This window comes from Magallana gigas, chromosome 6, assembly GCF_963853765.1.
Source record: "Magallana gigas chromosome 6, xbMagGiga1.1, whole genome shotgun sequence".
NCBI lineage: Eukaryota > Metazoa > Mollusca > Bivalvia > Ostreida > Ostreidae > Magallana > Magallana gigas.
Window position 1 is genome coordinate 11,391,616 of NC_088858.1, and position 15,048 is coordinate 11,406,663.

General features: G+C 33.2%; 3 protein-coding genes across 3 annotated transcripts; 1 reads left to right on the plus strand and 2 right to left on the minus strand.

The window, feature by feature from the left end:
• Positions 1 to 71: 71 nt before the first annotated feature.
• Positions 72 to 5,191, minus strand: LOC105345108 (ATP-dependent Clp protease ATP-binding subunit ClpX). The gene is made up of 10 exons (XM_011453152.4): positions 4,988 to 5,191; positions 4,636 to 4,839; positions 3,884 to 3,975; positions 3,469 to 3,616; positions 2,769 to 2,972; positions 2,466 to 2,630; positions 1,892 to 2,139; positions 1,102 to 1,380; positions 913 to 1,005; positions 72 to 373 (listed from the first exon to the last, which is right to left on the minus strand). The coding sequence occupies exons 1-10, from the start codon at positions 5,070 to 5,072 to the stop codon at positions 167 to 169; spliced, it is 1,725 nt and encodes a 574-aa protein (XP_011451454.3). The 5' UTR covers positions 5,073 to 5,191; the 3' UTR covers positions 72 to 166.
• A 220-nt stretch (positions 5,192 to 5,411) lies between these two features.
• Positions 5,412 to 9,338, plus strand: LOC105345109 (DNA-directed RNA polymerase III subunit RPC7-like). Its single transcript, XM_011453153.4, has 6 exons — positions 5,412 to 5,483; positions 6,374 to 6,490; positions 6,614 to 6,806; positions 6,962 to 7,089; positions 7,694 to 7,825; positions 9,035 to 9,338. Exons 2-6 carry the CDS (start codon positions 6,374 to 6,376, stop codon positions 9,119 to 9,121), a joined length of 657 nt encoding a protein of 218 aa, XP_011451455.3. The 5' UTR covers positions 5,412 to 5,483; the 3' UTR covers positions 9,122 to 9,338.
• A 684-nt stretch (positions 9,339 to 10,022) lies between these two features.
• LOC105345110 (ubiquitin-like protein 7) lies at positions 10,023 to 15,047 on the minus strand. The gene is given in 11 exon segments (XM_011453154.4): positions 10,023 to 10,253; positions 10,667 to 10,756; positions 10,952 to 11,023; positions 11,465 to 11,532; positions 11,668 to 11,768; positions 12,057 to 12,114; positions 12,401 to 12,485; positions 12,613 to 12,692; positions 13,098 to 13,217; positions 14,844 to 14,985; positions 14,988 to 15,047. Coding segments are annotated over 11 exon segments (1,002 nt in total). The 5' UTR covers positions 15,033 to 15,047; the 3' UTR covers positions 10,023 to 10,112.
• Position 15,048: the final 1 nt, after the last annotated feature.

Genomic DNA, 15,048 nt, shown 5'->3' on the forward strand with positions numbered 1-15,048 from the left:
AACTGCATGTCTGTTCATTACATTAATAAAAATATAACGGTAGACAAGAGAAAAAAACTACAAGACAAAAATACATTCTCAAATTTTAATAAGTTTAAATAAGCCATGTTGATGAAATCATACATTAAGAATATCATGTAGGCTACTAAAATTAAGTTTATGAGACCTAAGCCTGAGACTGTGGTGGATTCATCACTTTCATAGAAGGAGGCTCTGTCTGTTTGATTACAAATTTATCAGTGGATACTACCAAGTCCTTAGATCGTTGCACATACACTGGAGGTGTTTTATTTTCTACTGTATCTTTTGTTATAATTATTTCCTCAATGTCAGAATTAGGTGCTTCATACATTGGCTCAAGTAGAATATTTTCCTAAAAAAGAATTTTCAAAAAATCAACTTCATTCGAAAGTATTCAATAAATTTGGATATACAAGCATTTTCAATAAATTATGTTTGTAATGTGCTATTTGATTGGTTAATTGAAAATAGATTACATATCACTTGCACCAAAAAAAAAATTATGATGTATCCTTATATGATTTAACTCTGTAAATTTTAATGCTATTTATAAAGAAAAATGTTCTTAATTTCTGTAATTAATGATAGAAAAATGAATTATAAGGAATAATTAAACTGCTAGCAATCATATTAAAAAAAATTATCTGAAGCATGAACAATTTTAATACAAGTTAAAAAAAAGATTAATAATTTTTTAAATATGTTTAGTTCATTAAAAATAGCACTGTCTTGTGAATGGATATACATATTTAAGGAAATTAATAATCTCATAATAAAAATAAAATACCTTATATATTAAATGTATTATTAAATATAGGGTACATGTATTTATTTTTATAATGAGAAAAATATACAGATATAACGTCAGGTGCCTGTGATATGATCCCTTACCAATCTGCTTCTCAGTGCACGTGCACCTGTCCCTGATTCTTTAGCTTTCTCTGCAACAGCCACCAAAGCTTCTTCTTCAAACTTCAGTTTTGCCTATTTAAATGAATTGTACACTGTAGATACAAAACATAAAATCAGTTAAATTTTAAAAGAGTGTCTACAAAGTCCTGAACTTCATGTTACACTGACCCCATCCATTTCTAGCAGAGTCTCGTATTGTGGAATTAAAGCATTTCTGGGTTCTTTGAGGATCTTTATCAACATCTCTGTGGTCATGTTCTCAAAAACAGCAAAGACAGGGATTCTGCCGATGAATTCTGGGATCATCCCAAAGTTAACTAGGTCATCAACCTCTACCGCACGCAGGATCTCATCCTTTTCATGATCTGTTGTATCTGATTGGTGGATGGTGTCTGTGGCATTGGCACCCCCCTTGTCTTCAGGTGTCTCTGAGGTGAATCCAAATGGCTGCAAATTAGGCCAAGAATGGAACATTAGTTTAGTATCTGTGTAATTTATCCAAGTCCAATCAAGGATGTAAATTAAGGGACTTTATCTATAGGATTTTATTTCAAACATCTTGAGTCCAAAAGGATAAATTCAGTTAGGAATACACCCGGGAGTAGATACATTTACATATACAGTTACATTATTCCTTATGTAATCAATTCAATATTACTTTTATTTCCACATATTTTATTCTTTGTGTGCAGATGTAAGGTGAATTCTAATCTATTAACTGGATAATAAATCTGCTTCATTAATGTAGCATGTAAGTAATGGGAGCTAATATCTAATTCTAACTGGATTGTTAAATTCACTTTGTAATGTAATTTCCATTTTTGTTGCATTTAAATCGATACATAATGCAGTAAGATGCCACGTTACTTACCACCCCTTTGGCATGGTGAACAGAAATTTGAACTTAGCTTGTCAACTAATCAAATCTTGTCTTACAAGTCATAAAGGAAATATTAACCTTGATATTGGTCCTCCTCTGAATGATGTTAGTGAGGCCACTGAAGGCTCCAGAGAAGATGAAGAGGATGTTGGTGGTGTCAACATCAATGGTCTTCTTTCCGCTGCCACTCAGGTCAGGGACCTTAATGACTGCTCCCTCCATCATTTTCAGGAGGCTCTGTTGCACCCCCTCCCCGCCCACATCACGTTGAAACTGACCCCCTTTCTTGGAGCTGATCTTATCCACTTCATCCAAAAACACAATCCCTGAAATGATGAAAAGAAACATTTATAATGTTACAAATACATCAAAATTTGCTAGCAGAGTGTGTGTGGATTTCTTTCTAAACAGACATCACTTTCCAATTATCATTTAATAATTATTTGATTAAAAGTTGAAGATATCTTTCATTCTTTTTAAGTGTATAAGGAGAAATCTTTGGCACATTTGCCCTCATTGTCATAGGGAAATTTAAATATTCAATGTACAAAATAACTCCTTAAAAACAGCTAAATTAGAGTGAATTTAAAACTGGATGAAAGTCTGATTAGGTGAAAATAGCATGGTGTGAAAACAGCCCCGATAATAGTACCTTGCTGACATTTATCCACATTGAATTTGGCATTCTGTAGAAGGCGTCCCACCACATTCTCAACATCCTCCCCCACATACCCCGCCTGTGTCAGGCTCGTACAATCACAGATCACTATCGGCACGTTCAGGATTTCTGACAGAACCTGCGCAATGTAGGTTTTGCCTGTACAAAACAACAATTTGCTATATTTAGTAAACTGCTATCATTATACATGTATAACTTTATATTAATTAATGATAGACAATCAGTATTTGTAGATAATCTATTATTTATTTCATATCTTTATTCATCAAATCTGACCTGTTCCTGTTGGCCCTAACATGAGAATATTAGTTTTGTCGATCTGTATATCAGAGCTATCGGAGCTCTCCTTCTGTTTGACTACTGGGGATACTGGGACCGTCTCTGGCCTTGACCTCTGACCTTCATTATTCAGAGTGGCTCGGATATCAAGGTTGAGACCACCAGGATGACCCTTTCTCTGTTTTTCAAACACAATCACATCTAAGAAGAAGAATAACATATTCAAAATATTGTTATACATGTACTGGTATACTGTAGAAATATCTTATTGTTTTTAATTTAGTATGTTCACAATAACAATTGTTCACAAACATTAATAAACATCATGAAAATTATGCACTAACATCTTTGTTTTGTCTTTCTCATTGTGTTTAACGGGGTTTAGACAATTATTTTACTGGACTCCTCCGTTAAAAGAAACTTTGATTTTTAATATGACCTTATTTTCTTTTTTTAAAAACAAATTAAGAGAATTATTTTTTATAAAATCACGATTTTTTCCAAGTAGAAAAAATGTTTTTCCATGAAATCAAAATCATCATGAGAGGAACCAAAAATGCAAACCGTGAAATTTTAGACAAATTGAATCAATGACCATTACAGTATATCTTAAAGTGTGTTAATTGGCATTGGCATATCCTGGTACATGTAATAGATATGTTTTAATGTATTTGTATATATGTAAAACTAGATGTACCTTGCCTCTCCCTCTCCTCTGCCCACTTCTGCTTCTGTAATTTAGCCTTGTGTTGATTTATTCTTTTGTAATGATTGTAAACAGCCACTGCTAACACTTTCTTTGCATAATCTTGTCCAACTATATATTGATTTAACTTGTTAACAATCTGAAAAAAGCAAAACAAAATTGGATTTATTGAATAAGTTAAAAGTTACTTAATACCGGTTATACATTTAATAAAGGTAATAATGAAAAATAAATTCTCTTTACAGTGAAGAACTTTTTCAAGCAGCTGGTTTAATTCTGTACATCTCTATTGATCAAAACGGAAGAGTTCCATTCTTTTAACAAAATGTGTAAAATTGAGTAGATTAGATCTACCTATATTAAGGGCATTCCACAAACTCCATATTTCATTTACTGTATTAGTTACCTCTGCTGGTTCTATTAACTTTTCTTTGGGAACATCCTTCTTTGAGGAGGAAAATAAAACTTCATGACAATTTTCACACTTCACGCTAGTTACTGAAAAGAGAATATTAATATGTATAGAATACACATGATCTCTACGTGACTGCTGTTAACAAATGATTTGCCTTCCAATTTAGCAGGAGGTAAGATACAGGCTTGTATGCCCATCCTTTTTTTAAGTATGGAGTAAGTAAAAAAAAAACGATTTTGGTATGCAGTAGTATTGTCATGACATATCTTTTTAAAAAAATTATTTTGACATCATTCAGCATGAGGCTCTCATAATATCAACCTACATGTATACTATAAAGTTCATGGTACAAATAGAAACTATGAATGAAATGCATCACTTTAAGATCGAGTGTGAGGATAAAGCCCATAAAGCATAGAAATATATTGCATGCTCCGGTACCATAACTTACAATGAACTCTTTTTTATCTTGATCAACCCACAGGGGCATCTTATCCGCTCTGCTCTCTATGACATATAAAAAAAAAAACAATATACATGTCATAGCTAGAGAGCAAAGCAGATAAAATGCCCCATGATCAGTCTCCCTTTCTTAAAAGAAAAATTGTGAAGCATTAAGCTTATTTCAATTTTATGGCTTTAGCACTTGATGCATTTTAAATTGATACTTCAAAACATGGCACAATACTCAGTATGCAACTTTATATACATGTACATGTAATGTCATGCATAATATGACTTGCCCAAAGTTGTATCTTTATGGAACATAGTGTATCCACAGTGAGGACATTGGGTGTGTCCCTTGGAACCTGACCCTCCTTTTTTACTGCCACTTCCTGAACTTCCAAAATATGTGTATGTCTTCCGCCGACCTGATATTGTACTTGTTGAAAAATGATGGACCCTAATATTTTTGTTGAACCTTGAGGAAATAGCTCTACATCCATCTGCAAAACAAAATATCTAATTTGTCAGCGAGCAACATAAAAGACCAACAATTTATGATCAAATGAATACTGATAGAAATAAAATAAAATATTTGAACGATAGCTATGTCATTTTAGAATTGTATAATTGCTTCTGCGGGATGCTAACCTTGAACTGTATAATATCCCTTTGGTCCTGCCAAATTACGTCGACCCAAGCGAAAACAAAGTTTTTGAATGCGTATCGAAGACATTGCTAAACTGTGTTGTACAACGATTTATTGGAATCGAGACCAGTCGGTTACATTTGAAATAAATCCGGGAATGTGTTGAATACACAGCTGGAAAAAGTTTACATTTTGAGGAGTAGTTGTTGTAACGTACATTAAATATATTCCGTAATACATATTGGTAATAGCATAAATCTGTATTTTGTCTTCAGTTGAGTAAAAACAAACAGAAAAATTCCAAAATAATTATTTGATTATCATACATAGTATAGAATTATACATAATATGACGTGTTTGTTACTTTTTTTCCAAAGTGATATGTGGAGATTATTGATCTTAAATGACACCTCCCTTATGCGAAAATGAAAGTAAGCGTTCGAACCCGATATAAAAAAGTCAAACAGCATGTTATTGATGGTGCAATAAACAGTCAAGGTATGCATTACATAGTCTTATTTCTTATGCCATAAACTTAATAAATATGCCTTTTAATTAAAGATTCAAGGGCTGTAGTGTTTAAAAAAATACCTAGACGAGTAAACAATACGCACGAACAATATGTGTATGAAAATGTATTTTGATGTTTCAAACTGGGACCCAAAAGCCAAGATTGGCTTTAAATAAGTTCCTTTGGGGTATTTTATTCTAAATGGGATATAAATTTACAATCTCTCGTGAATTGTAAAAGACAATTATCTTGCGCGGATTTAGGGGGGGGGGGGCTCCTGCAAAATTAAATTTCTTTAAATTAAAATTTTAGAATTACCCAAAATATGCCCCAGATCACATCTAGCAAAATCAAATAACTGTTTGAAAATTTTTCTGTATCTGCACTTGATTATGGAATTCTGTATCTGCATGCGCATGATTACGGAATTCTGTATCTGTGCATGATTATGGAATTCTGTATTTGCGCATGATTATGAAATTCCATACACAACAGCCAACTGTCAGCTGTAAATTGCTGACAAGGTACTGCTAACTGCTACTGCATGTGCTGAAAATGTCAGATTTTATAAGTGCTGGCATCGAGCATTTAGTCTTTTGTTGTGCAAGTTGCAACATGCCTTGGTTTACTAGTAATTGAGACCTTGGCAGTAAGCTGTTGACAGTAAGCAGTTGTCCGCTGACATTTGGCAGTTTGATATGGAAATTCAATAGAAAATAGTAAAATTATTTATAATTTGTTTTTTCCTCCTATAAATTTGTATTTTAAAAAATGAAAATGAAATACATTGAATTTATGTGACCAACTTACCAACATCAGTTTATTTCTTTCTAGTAGACTTACATGTTATGTTTGTGAATTTTCAATGCACTTGTAGATGGCTGGAAGAGGAAGAGGGAGAGGAAAAAATGTCTCTTTTAATGTAGAAGCTTTGGGATTTGGAAGAGGCGAGGCCTTACCTGGACCAATATCCCAACCACCACCGCTTTTTCCAGTATTGAAAATATTTTTTCTCAGTACATTTACTCTTGTCATCAGTTCAAAATATTGGCAACACATGTATCACAGCATGGTAGTTCTATTAAATAACAGCTTTTTTTTTTTTTTTACACATTAGACAGCCGATTTCAAGCCAGTGCCCTTTCAGCAGAGTGAGGAGTATGACTATATGTTGGCTCTGAAACAAGAATTTCTCGGAAATATGCGTAAATCGCCATTTTTCCTCCAAGCATCACACAAGAGAAAGGACATTGAAAGATACTCAGACAAATACCAGGCAGCCGCAGAAGTCAATGGGAAATGGAAGCCAGGTACCTAAACGACAAGAAAACTTCTCAGACTCGCCTGAAATTTAATATCATTAATTTGTACCATGTGGACTGGTAAAAGTGTAATAATTTTCCCAGAAGATTATGACAAGATTTTATCCAAAATACATGTAGACTGACATTCATGATATTTACAGACTGGAGAAGGCTCCCTGCAGAACTCAAACCAAGAGTGAGGAGGAAAACAAAATCTAGCATCAAACCATCAGTGAAGGTGAAGTCAAAGGTGAAACTGAGTGTGGAGGATGTATCCAAGACATTAGAGGTGAGTAAACAATAGTGACAAAAAAGTATAACCTTAAGGTGGCTCACTGTTATTATGTTGAAATAGTTTCTCAAATCAGTAGAACAGTTACTTGATTATGATAAATAACATGATGGATAAGAAGAATTTATGGTAATTCAGATAAGCGAAAAAATGAGCAATTATGGATGAAAAATTATTTTCAAAAATTTAATTCAGTAAATGTGACCAAAAGTCCTAAGCGTATTTGAACTCATGACCTGTGGTTGACAAGCCTGATACTTTAACCACTAAGCTATAACAATATTCAACCAATTCAATTGGTACAAACAATTTCACAAAATATTTAAATCACCATCTTGTGACAAAGTGTCGTAAAAAGTGTAAATCTAGGTGAAGTGAAGTACCTTAAAAATGAAATGAATGAATATGCTGTAGGAGATACCGGTAAATAGAATCTGAGTTAAAATGCACCAATATTAAGAAGATATACCTGTTGTTCTTTGTACAAGAATGATCACTTTCACTCTTATTTTATAGTAGATCTTGTTTGCATTTCATATTGATTCTCTTTTTGATCAATGTTGTTAATGGTGGTCTCAGATGAAAATATTTAACTATACAGGAACTGGAGAAAAAAGAGGTAGATCAGGGAGATGAGGAGGAGGAGGAAGAAGAAGAAGGAGTGAAGAAGAAAGAGGAAGGAGAGGTGGAGGAAGAGGAAGATGAGATTTACGATGAAGAGGACATTGAAGAAGTAAGTCTTTATGTAGACAAAAAGATCATACATAGGGAATGAATAGCTTAAACTTCAAGGGAAATGGGAAACATCTTTGCTAGCCAAAGGTTTTTGTTCCACTCCATTCCCCATATTATTACGTAAACTCAGTGATGCGGTGGTGCCCCTTGCAACTTCACATTTTAATTCAATGAAATTACTGGTTTTGTACATTCTACAAAATAAATAATAATTTGATAACAATATACTGGTGGATGTTGGAAAAGCAATTAAGTAAAATTTAATACGATTTAAGATATAACCCAGAGTAAGCATAAATGTTTTATTATTGTTTGTTGGGACCTGTACTGGGAGTAAAAAGTCCCTGATATTTGAGAGCATTTATGTCATAAAACCAGATATCACTGTCATGAAAATTGAACTTCTTAATTAAAGAAAATATGATTTCTTTCGTTTGAGGGACGAATTAGACAGAAATCAATTTCTACTTGGTATAATAATGAATTAATTATCCAGATATATAAGGTTTTCATTCGAATACCTGTTTGTGTCACCTGGTTCTTAAGAACCGGTTTATTAGCAAGGCTATATAAAGAATTACTCAGGTGTTAAATACCAGTTTAGGACGACACGTACAGCGGAAAGTTTAAATTTTCAGAATTGTTTTATTAAAATAAATAAATCATGTGATCCAACTTTATGCCATAATTATGTGTGTGTACATTTAATATGCCAAATATTAAATAGCTGCAGCGTGTCGTTGCTAATTCCACACAATGTGTTGTTATTTACTAGTATCATAGTATTCAGCTTTCATTTGGAAAGTAATGAATGGATTTAAAGGAGAAAACCCATAAACACTTGGTTAGACCATCATTAGAGAGGCACTGTAATCGAGCACTTACTTCAATTTGTTGAAAGCACCGAAAGCTTGTCACCAAGTTTTCGTTATGAGATCTGCCAAGGATTTATGGGGAGCAGAGTGGACTGAAAACGCTTGGCTAGCAAAGATGAGAGATCAATTACTAATAAAAATTTTCTAATGGAAATGTGGATACAAGAATTTGTGATGAAGGGGACACAATGGAGTCTGTGTTATATTTGCTACTTGGCTTAGAGTTAGGTCAGAGTTACGGTAGTTATTGTTGCTCAGGTGAGGGATGTCGCCCAAGGGTTTTGTAATGTTAATTATGATTAATCAGAACACATATTTTTATTTTCAATCAGGAGACAGACTACATTTTGTCATATTTTGACAATGGGGAGGAGTACGGAAATGATGATGATGATGCAGATGAAGGCCCAGTTTACTGAAGAATTTACAGAGCAAGAGGAATCAGCATAAATACTTTTTGCAAGAAAACTGAGAGATGCACAAGAAAACTCACTTATTATTCCAGCAAAAAAGGAACTTCTCAAATTTCTGCAAAGGAGAAAACTCTTCAGTCACTTTCTAATCCCAAACAAAGGAGAAAACTTCAGATACATTATTTCTCTCCGAGGTCTGAATGGTAGCCATGGGGGATAAGTGTTATTGTTATTGTGTGGTGCTGTGAATAAAATTTACATCTAGTATCTTTCTTTGTGCAGAAAAATCTACTCTGCTGAGGTATATATTCAATGAGTTTTTGTGTTTAGGGCAATGGCGGCAATATTTCTCTGAGCCATGTGTTTTTACCAATGTCTGAACCAGAAAACTATAGGTAATTTTATGAAAGTATTCTTTGTATGATGTTGAATTTATTTATATATGTAGTAAGAAAGGATAGAATATCATGAAGATACATCAATATAGTTAATGTTTTGCATTTGTGTAATCTTTATGAATGTATATGTACTATGCATGTGGTCTTATAAGATATGTTATAAGGAAAGACTTGTTTTGTTTGAAACATGTGAAATAAAATGATATATCACATCAATAATGATTACATGTATATTTCATAGCCATCTATTAATATCAACATTTTCAACAACACAACCAGTTATTTTCATTCAAAACATTAATTTCAAAAGAAAAAAACTTGGATAATATGAAAATACATGTACATATTCTGGTATAGCATCCTTAAAGACTTGCATGTAGTTGCTGATTCTGGGCCATGAATTTTAGATGCTAGAGGAAGTTAAGGTGTTTGGAGCATCAGTTAATACGAACAAAAATTGTTTGGTTCAGTTCAGTAAATAACTAACATCAACACATTTTGTTTTCAAAACAATTCATTGTAAGCTTAATAAGTAAAAAATACACTACACGCATATACAAATTTTTTGAATGAACAGTTTTCACTTTAAAGATAATAAATTAAAATTGTCCATCGCCAAACAGCATGTCGAGCGCTGCCTGTAGGTCCCCACCTGTGGCCTGCAGAGCTCGCCTTGCCAAGGCCTCATCTGTGATTCCCATGTCTCTAAGCTGTTGGAGCTGAGTTTGTAACAAACTGCCCTATAATGGTAAATGTATTACAATGTGTAGTACTTGATTAATAATAGAAAAAATTATTTTCATTTTACATTTATTTATATAAACTACAATAATATTATATACTGTAGAAGCACATATTTCGTTGGATTAAACTTTTGTTGTTTCTGAACCAAATGAAATTTCGTTGGCATTTAATTTTGTCATATCGTAACCTCTAAAGTGTACCACGTATCAACTCTGTATTAATTAATACCTTGGTTAAAAATTCGTCATGGATTTAAATTCGTTGATTTAAAATGCCAACGAAAATAACGAATATTTCTGCTTCTACAGTATAAATGAACCATAAGAAAATCAGAGCTAATTATAACTGCTATAAATTTAGCATGAACACGGTGAGGGGTTTCTTTGTTCTTTGTATAGTTGGATCTTACCTGGTTACCGTTAGTTGCCTCCTGTGCCTGTCTGATGGCTTGCTGGAAAAAGTCTGCTGTTATTGCACCAGGTAAAATGTTCTGTAATGGCTGAAACAAATATAAGGAACTAAATTAATAGCAGTCTTTGACATTACGAAGTTCTTTCTATCGATAAATGAAGTAACAATCAATTACGTTACCTTGTCATAGACTATTGTCTTATCATTAAACTTCCGAATTTAATGTCAGACTTTACTTTCATCAACATTGATGTATGTGCTGATACTAAATATTTTGACCTACTTGATTAGTGGCGCCCCCTTGAGTTGCTGATGCTAAAGCTGCAGCCAGCTGTGATGGAGTGATTCCCCCTGACTGTAACGAATAAACATCAGAAAATATTCATTCATGATACCAAAATGCCTAAAGACATTGTCATGTTTGGGAGCTTATGGCTAACATTCCACTCCCCTCCCCATAAAAAATTGTGGAGTTGTGTTGTGAAAAACCCCTGGCTAGTCAAGACATGCCATTGTCTGATTTACCAAAATATATGATATGGGAAAATTCTAATATAAATCAATTATCTAAAAGCAAGTTTCATAGAAAGGTGAACAAACTTTGTATTTCCCCTGATGTTGATTACCGGGTATTTTGTGGTATTGGTACATGTATATTCTATCCTTGGATATAAATGTAATTCATACACATTCCCATACCAGTGATATCAACACATCTGTATCTCATTTTCACCATATTAAAAATCAACATATTTCTGGGTATAGTTAAACATAGATTAGAATATAAATTACATACACTTGGACCTGGTCTGTTAGCTATTGAATCGTCTTCATCATCTGACATCTGATCTAAGTAGTAAGAGCCTGAAAAAAGATTCCATGGTTTCAAAAGCATGCCAAAGTACATTTAATCAGGAAATTATGCTAGCTGGATCAAAGAAAATTATACATTTTGATGACATATTTGTGATTTATTATTGATATCAAGAGCAGATAAACCTGTAGTGATTCTGTCGGCGTCCCTCCCTGACCCCTCCTCATTGACCACCTGGCATACCGACAAAGCTGCATGTCCAAAAGCAGGATGCTTGCTGACCACTCTGAAAATTGATTTTAATTACTGGTACAATAGAGGAATGACTTCAAACATGGGTAACGTGGAAAGTTTAAGAGCAGATGCTGCAGCGGAGTCTTGAAAATACATGTACTTGGAACCAGGGTCAAAATGATCTTTATAAAATCTAAAGCAATTTTTGTACAAATTATCCACCCAAAATTAAGTCTTAAAAATTATATTTTATACATGTATTGCTATTTGATATCAGCAATTATACAATAACACTGGCAGTTGGGAGATGACCATAAAAACTAGTGTTATAAGAGCTTACTCTTTGATGTTTTCTGGATGAGAGAGTATTGCCAAGAGTTCTTGGTCTTGTAGCATGGCTAAAATAAAAGAACATGTAGTAAAATCCTAAAACCATTACACTTTTTACATCCATCACATCTTTATTTGCAACAGAACCTAAAGAAAAGATACATATAATTTAAGATATTATAGAGTACATTCAAATTACAGAATATTTTAATTTGAAATGTTGACCAGTATTATTATCAGATAAGTAACCGATACTTAATATTTCTCTTTGTTGAAATACTAAATTATTTTTGCAATTTATAAAAACAGGTTGATCATATTTGTAAGGTCACATCTACATGTATGCGTACTTACATAGAGCAACTGGGTCATTTTCTAGCCCAGGAGTGGCTGAAATTAAACGCTCTAAAGCATCCGGACTATTCAACATTCTTTCAATCTAAAGGACAAAAAAACATACACTGCAATCAGCAACCAAGTGTGTCATTATAAACTTATACTGATAGTTTTCCTCTGTTTGAGCATGTGGTACAAATGGTGAGAATTTAATTCTAGCTTTTACTTACTGTGCTTTTACAGGAAGGTTTAAGTAAAGCTGACTGTAATGTTATCACTAACTGCCTCATGGCAGCATCAGACATCTTTTCTGAAAGAAAAAAATAAATAAATGAAATACTTTTAATACACATGCCTTGTCATGAACACTTAGCAAATCTGTCAATAAGAAATTTTAATTTTAAAGATGAAAACTTGAGTGTACTGAGAATGTAAATTCCTATAAAATTGATGGTTTGGTACTTGTGTTCTAGCAATACCCATATTATGTAGGATTAGAGATATGGAAATATATTATACACAATTTTTTTGATTTGAAAACTACATGTAGCATGAAATCATTAAAGTATTTGGTTGCTTTATTAGTCCAAGATGATTGGGATGGCCGCAGATTTGCATGGTCATCCTAAATTTCTATGTATTATTTCATAAAGGTTAAGTAAGTAAATTTCTAGGGAACATTTCATAAAAGTTAAATCATTGAGCATTTCAATACCTGGAGATTTTGCTGGTTCTTTGTTGTACCTTTTCACCAAATACAAAGTGACTCCATCCTTTAATCCATATGTTTCTAATGGCTTCTGATCATCTAAACACTGTCCACAATATATAATATCTAGAGAAGAAATAAATCCAAAAAAAAATGTTGTCAGTATCAAAATATTTGCAATTAATAGAAATTTGTGCAATTTTTTACTCTGTTCTTGCCTATTTTTTTCTTTTGATGCACAAAAATCTGCACTTATATAGAAATGTTCTTATTTAAAGGACACAATATTATTGTATGAAATTTTGTTGGAGTGGAAGAAAATGTGATTAACGGAGATCGAGGCTTACTGAACCTTATTCACATTTTTGTGTAAAGCATAAATATTGCTTACCGTATATTTTGAAATAATAATCACGTGTTTTGTTTATCCTTCAAAATACAGTTGAACAATTGTTTTAAACCTCTAAAACAAATGAACTTGATAAATGTTGATGCATTTCTGCAATTGAAATGATGGGGTTATAACAGGGATGGACGATATAATGACGGACCAGGTCAGGATTTAAACCCAGGCCCCCTGAATCTCCTGTCAGGTGCTCTTTCAACTGAGCTATCTGGCACCTGTATTATAATTGTCTGATCTTCACATTAATAATTATCTTCGCCCTCGAAGATCACCCCAGTCTCTTTCCCCTGGCAGGAGTTAACATGTCAGTTCCAGGGGTTGGCATGGCACCATATGTAGTAAAACATCACCTACTTCAATTTAATTGAAATCAAGACTTGTAAATCCACTTCATTATGATACGTACGCTATACAAGATCTAACAACATCCCGTATGGGGTCATCTCAGAGCGACCTTTTAATAATTGACATTAAAATGTCAGCCAATCAAATTAATTAAAGCTTCAATAAACAAGTTTTAAAATGGTTTGATTGGTTTATTTCTTACAACTCTAATGCTTGGTTGTTTACCATATGCAATGTTAAGTTTTTTTCTGAAATTAAAATATATTCCTTTGGTTGCAATTTATGCAAACAAAAATAACTTAAACTTGGAATTGACACAGACTTTTGTTCACTACAGGAGACAATGCAGAATTTTATGTTTATTAATTAAAAAGCAGAAAGTATCCGACCTACCAGCGAAGATTTAGAAAGCAATGATCGATTTCATCAGCAGTTTGAAAGGTCACTCTGAGATGACACCGTCAGGATGTTGTTCGATCATGAATAGCGTATTATGAAGGAGCAGTTTTACAGATCTAATTTTGATTAGAATGAGCGGAATTGGAGAAATAATGAAATACCAGACTTGGTTTCAAACCCAGGCCCCCTGAATCTCTAGTCAGGTGCTCTACCCAGTCAGCTATCTGGTGCCAGTATTTGAACCGGTCTGACCATCACAGTGTAATAAAAAAATAACCTCACATCATATAGACAAGATCCCAATGCCTCTGAACTTCAGATAAATGCATGTGGGTATTTGTACCATTGACCAAATATGCTATTGGTTTATTGGGTTACCTTTATTTGGCCAATGTAAGGAAAGTCAAATTTTGGGCTTTAATTGGTCATGCTTGTGCATGTGGCAATTTGGTTTTGGGGCAGGTGGCCTATTATAAATGTTATTCACTCCAATTTTCCCATCGACTATGTTAGTAAGCCGGTCACTATGGTTTTGATAAGATATTATACTTTCTGATGGATCATTGAATATCTGTGCAAAAATGAAAACATCCATTACTCACCAAAATCGGATACTGGTCTTTTTATCCTCTTTGATATTCCGTCTTTCAAATTTTGAACTGAACTTTTAAAATTAATCGAATTTAATTTTACTTTTTCAGATTTTCCTGATTCAATTCGATTGCACACAGTTAAAGTGGTCATTTTTTCAATATTGTAGATCTTTTTTGTTTGTCAACAGTCGACAACATATCACAGTAATGATAA

What these genes read in the sequence shown, in the direction of transcription:
- LOC105345109 (XM_011453153.4), top strand. Translation starts at nt 6,374, where the DNA reads ATGGCTGGAAGAGGAAGAGGGAGAGGAAAAAATGTCTCTTTTAATGTA. An exon ending in AACCACCACCGCTTTTTCCA is followed by an intron (nt 6,491 to 6,613) that starts GTATTGAAAATA and finishes TTTACACATTAG; the next exon opens with ACAGCCGATTTCAAGCCAGT. An exon ending in ATGAAGAGGACATTGAAGAA is followed by an intron (nt 7,826 to 9,034) that starts GTAAGTCTTTAT and finishes ATTTTCAATCAG; the next exon opens with GAGACAGACTACATTTTGTC.
- LOC105345108 (XM_011453152.4), bottom strand. Translation starts at nt 5,072, where the DNA reads ATGTCTTCGATACGCATTCAAAAACTTTGTTTTCGCTTGGGTCGACGT. An exon ending in TGTGGATAAATGTCAGCAAG is followed by an intron (nt 2,140 to 2,465) that starts GTACTATTATCG and finishes TCATCATTTCAG; the next exon opens with GGATTGTGTTTTTGGATGAA. An exon ending in GTGCACTGAGAAGCAGATTG is followed by an intron (nt 374 to 912) that starts GTAAGGGATCAT and finishes ATTCTTTTTTAG; the next exon opens with GAAAATATTCTACTTGAGCC.